This window comes from Anser brachyrhynchus, assembly GCF_964034855.1.
Source record: "Anser brachyrhynchus genome assembly, chromosome: 2".
Lineage (NCBI taxonomy): Eukaryota > Metazoa > Chordata > Aves > Anseriformes > Anatidae > Anser > Anser brachyrhynchus.
Window position 1 is genome coordinate 124430917 of NC_137695.1, and position 4496 is coordinate 124435412.

At 50.3% G+C, this 4496-nt stretch overlaps 1 protein-coding gene and 1 long non-coding RNA gene across 2 annotated transcripts in view; both read right to left on the reverse strand.

The window, feature by feature from the left end:
• The window catches only part of LOC308190754, a 52093-nt gene extending 51011 nt beyond the window's left edge, over positions 1–1082 (reverse strand). Inside the window, exon 1 of the long non-coding RNA XR_013947476.1 lies at positions 87–1082. This is a non-coding gene — a long non-coding RNA (uncharacterized lncRNA). The remainder of the gene's footprint in view (positions 1–86) is intronic.
• CYP7B1 (cytochrome P450 family 7 subfamily B member 1) overlaps positions 1–1356 on the reverse strand; it is a 124278-nt gene extending 122922 nt beyond the window's left edge. Inside the window, exon 1 of the mRNA XM_080582396.1 lies at positions 1089–1356. Within this exon, the coding sequence (XP_080438522.1) occupies positions 1089–1189 (101 nt within the window). The 5' untranslated portion in view covers positions 1190–1356. The remainder of the gene's footprint in view (positions 1–1088) is intronic.
• Positions 1357–4496: the final 3140 nt, after the last annotated feature.

Below are 4496 nucleotides of genomic sequence, written 5' to 3' on the forward strand. Positions count from 1 at the left end.
CTGCCCAGGGAGGTTGTGGAGTCTCCTTCTCTGGAGATATTCGAGGCCCGTCTGGACGCCTACCTGGGCAGCCTGCTCTAAGGAACCTGCTTTGGCAGGGGGGTTGGACCCGATGATCTTTCGAGGTCCCTTCCAACCCCTTCGATTCTGTGGTTCTGTGAGACACGGAGCTGCACCCTAAGCAAACCTACCAAGTAGTCTGTCTTACAAGATGACCCCACTCAACCACTTGGATAAATGTCTTCCCTGCACACTTATGAGATGGATCGGTCCCTCTACCTCAAATCATATTAATAAGGGCTCCAGAACAGACATCATGAACATAACCCGTATCTGTTACATTCACTGCCCTTCTGAGCCCAAAGCGAGAAATTTCGGTCATTACTACACACGGTCCCAAACCTGCACTTGTTGGTCTAAAAGCTGTCAGACTGACTATCTGACCACTTTTAAGAGATTAATAAAGCAATTTCTTTTTGGTACATCCACGTCTACTACACCCATGCCTTCCAAAACTTTTAGTGACCAGATAAAGCAGATGTATATTATTGAAGAATTACATTTCTTATTTGCGATGCATTTTATTATGGGATCAAGAAAGCCAAGCTTAGTGGTCCCTCCCCTTCTTCACTCCTCCTCCACCAAGCCTTTCCACCCGTTTCTCCCCCAGCTGCTGGAGAGAACGGACGCTGAGGAGCGTCAAGCGTTAGCAACTCAGGCGAATACCTGGGGAGAGCTCAGCGTGGAAGGAAAGGGGCACTGTAAGGAGAGGGGCATTGTTCAGAAACAGGCAGGCCCGTCTCACGCAGTGGTTTGTTCCCCCCCCCCCCCCCCCCCCCCCCCCACAAAGCATCTTCAGCCTGCTTAAACTTAAAACTTAAAGCCGAAGCCCGCCGGTACCAGCTCTCCACCCACCGCCCTCCGAGCCGGGAGCCGCCAGCACGGCGCACCTTGGACCCGGGTGCGGAGGTCGGGGAGCGCCGCGCAGGGCCCCCGGCGGCCACGCACAGCCCCTCCGCCCGCCCCGCGGCTCCGCTCCCCGCGGGGGGGAAGGCGGCGGCCGCCGGTCCCTCCGCCCTCCCCGGTACCTTTTCCTCCTGCAGAGCACGCAGACGGCCCAGAGGAGCAGGGCGGCGGCGGCGGCGGCCGCCCCGCCGCAGGCGCCGAGCGGCAGCGCGTCGGGGCCCATTGCCTCCGCCGGGGCCGCGGAGGAAAGTTTCGCCCGTCCTCCCGCTCCCTGCCGGAGCGGAGCGCGGCCGGCCGGCCCTCCCCGCCCACCAGCGAGCCCGGGGGGCCGGGTTTGGCCGCTCCGAGCTGAACTTGGCGAGCGGGGCCCGCGGCGAGCCGGCCGGCTCCTCCCCGGGGAGCGCCCCGCGGCGGGGAGGGTCGCGCCCGCCCGCCCCCGACCGGAGGGGACGGCCCGGCCTCGGGCCTGCCGCCGGCACCGGGCAGCCGGAGCGGGACGGCGCCGGTGGGACCCCGGAGGGAGCCCGGGGCCTCCCGAGGCCCGGCCTCGGGTGTCTGTGGCCGGGGCTCAGCGCCCGCCGGGCCCCCTGGGCTCGCAGTGCTGGGCTGGTGCGGGGAGTGGGGCTGGTAGGTGTTTAACTTCTGCTTGTTTTGGGGTAGAAACAACGGATTTGTGTCCGTAAAAGAACAAAACAACCCGCCTCGCAGGTTCGTGAAACCTAACCCGAGGTAGAAAAACCGAGGTGCAAATAGCGAAGACCGCCCCTGACGTGCTGTGCGAGCAGCCGGGGCTGATCCCCAGCATAGCGCAGCCAGTTCTCCCGGTCCTTCCAGTCCCATGCTGCCAGCGCCTTGTGGAAAGAGAGCAGAAGACAGGAGCAAAATTTGAGGCAACTGAGAGATCCCCAGCTTGAGGAAGCATGATGGGGTGAGGTGGAGTGGGGCAGAAGGCCAGAGCACTGGGTGCTACAGGGCAGGTGGGGAGACGAGCAAAATGGCAGGGTCAGAGCAGCACCTGGCAGCCGTCCTGCCGTCTGTCAGAAGGTACGATCAGAAGCACAGATAGGATGCGAGGTAGTATTTGCAGTTTGGTCTCCTTTGGAGATACTCAAAACCCGCCCTGATGTGATCCCACTCTAGGTGACCCTGCTCGAGCAAGGGGGCTGGACTGGATGATCTCTGGAGGTCCCTTCCAGCCTCAACCATCCTCTGATCCTGTGAATGCTGACAAGACAAGAGTTAGCGTACCTTACTCATTCTCAGTTGCACAGAGTATTACAAATTACAACGTGTTTCACAATATTTGGTCGTTTACTTATTCCTTGCTTCTTGGAAGCATCATATACAACTCTCAGCTTTCCGAATTGCTCTGTTGCAAGTTTTCTGTAAATTGCAGAGACCCAAACGTATCTCAGCAGATAAAGTGATTTGGCCAAAGAAAGCTTCCTTGACTTTAGCATATCTCATCAGTTTTGGAGGCCTGTTTCATATATGTCATCTTGAACTGGGCAAAAATTGTGTCTTATTCCTCAAACATTCCTGTTGATTGCAGTGAAATAGTCAAAAATAGTCATTCTGTATTCAGAGCAACTATGATTAATGTGCCTTGCATTGAAGTGTCGTAGAGTCTGGACACTGCTGCTTAAAATAATCAACTGTTCTTCCTGAGATCAAAGAACAGACACCCCTGTTGTGCAATACAATGCAGTCAGAGAAACCATAAGAGAAAATAACGTTTTACTGCTAGCTTAGGGCTTTTTGCAGGAACTCTGAAATCCCCAGTTTGGGAATCCCAATGGGTTTCGTAGCTACTTATCCTGTTAATTCTTGTGAAACTAGTAATTCAGAACTGAAAGGCCTTGCACAGTGAGAAATTACAGAGTCAGGTTATGCAGGGTGAACTATTACTCATTTTACAAATGACTTCTGCTGTGAAAATTCAGTGTTTTACTTCAGTATAGTGAGAAATAAGTGTTCACTTACAAGTAAATAGCTAGGGCAGCTAGAATAATCCCCTATCCAGATTCAAAACAACAAAAAGATTGCTGGAGTTCTGGCAGAGGGCATGAAGAGGTTTGCAACAGCATTTTTTTTTCAATTTGCACTGTTTGTATTTGCCAAAAGTTACTGTCTCAGATCAATTGCAGATGAAAAACAAACAAGAAAAAACACGCCACCAGCAAAGCACCATGAGCAAGATTATTTTATTTTAAAATACAGCGAATACAACCTGGAAGGCCTAAAGTACCCTTAAGTGCTGTGTACTCTTCTATATCAACCTCTTGAAAACCCTAAGAGGACAGATTAATTTCTCTTCTACTAGTACAGGAATCTCAAAGTATTAGAAGCCCAAAACTGTCAGAAGTTTGGCGTCTTACAGTAATGGACTATCTCAACGCAGATCCAGCTGGATGACATTTGCATACAAAATGCACAATTAAAATTATAATAGATGTGTCTGTACATACTGGCATCTCAGCTAACTGCATAAGGAGGGTTAGGTTGAACAGTCCCCTTTAATGTAGCTGTAGCAGAAAAGAGGAAATGTATTTTATGTTCAAGGGGTACAAGCTCAGTCTGACCGTGATACAGCCTTGTATTGAAAAATTACTCTTAAGAACCAGAAGGATTTTCAGTTTCAGGCTATCGTGAGATCCTCATGGAGCTCTAACTGCAGCATGGTCATAAACAGGGAGAAAGAACGTAAATGCTGTTGTATTTGGAGAAGAGCAATGCTACTGTCCATCTGGATACAGCTGTGTCCAGTTGTTATCCTTATTCCTGGAGTGTAATTGCTGTTCCGTGACAGCGATATTGGCTCCTTGGCAAGCAGCAAAATTTCTTCAAGAGCAGTCCCCAGGCTTATAAAGCTGCTAGAAGCAACTGCAGTCTAGAGAGAGGGGAAGGCATCTGTAAATATATACTGGGGCGGGGGGAAGGGGGGCGGGAGAGGTGGAGAACTCATAAAATAATCTTTGAGGCCTTTTCAGTTCAAAGACACCTCAGATTTCAGTAGGTTCTTAATACTGTTAGTAAGCCTAGATGGATCATGGATAGATGCTCAGTTACATTTCTCCTGTTTAAATTGTGAACATTCTGTACATATGCTACAGTTCAAAATGCATACTGTGTGTATGTTTCATACTGCCCAATGTTGTAAGATGATATAGATCATATTTTTTTGTCTTATGAAAATGCAGAAGACTCAAATAAACTTAGAACAGTATATACTGCAATCTGTACTGTATGTTACACATCACAGTGTGATTTTGCTATATGCAGCACATGGACAAATGCCTGTTCTACTGGGTAGCTTTTGTGTGCACAGGGATTTAAACTACCAGGCTCAGACAAGAGCAGATTTTGCATCATTGAAACACCACTGAGATATGTGTTATAAGCAATGGCAGGAACAAGGCTTATTTTTCTGGTTGCTCAGTGCTACTCATTCTGAGGCTATTTTCAACACCTTACAGCTTTGCTCTGCTGTAAGAGCGGCAGTTGCAATATTGCAAGTCCATTCTTGTCTT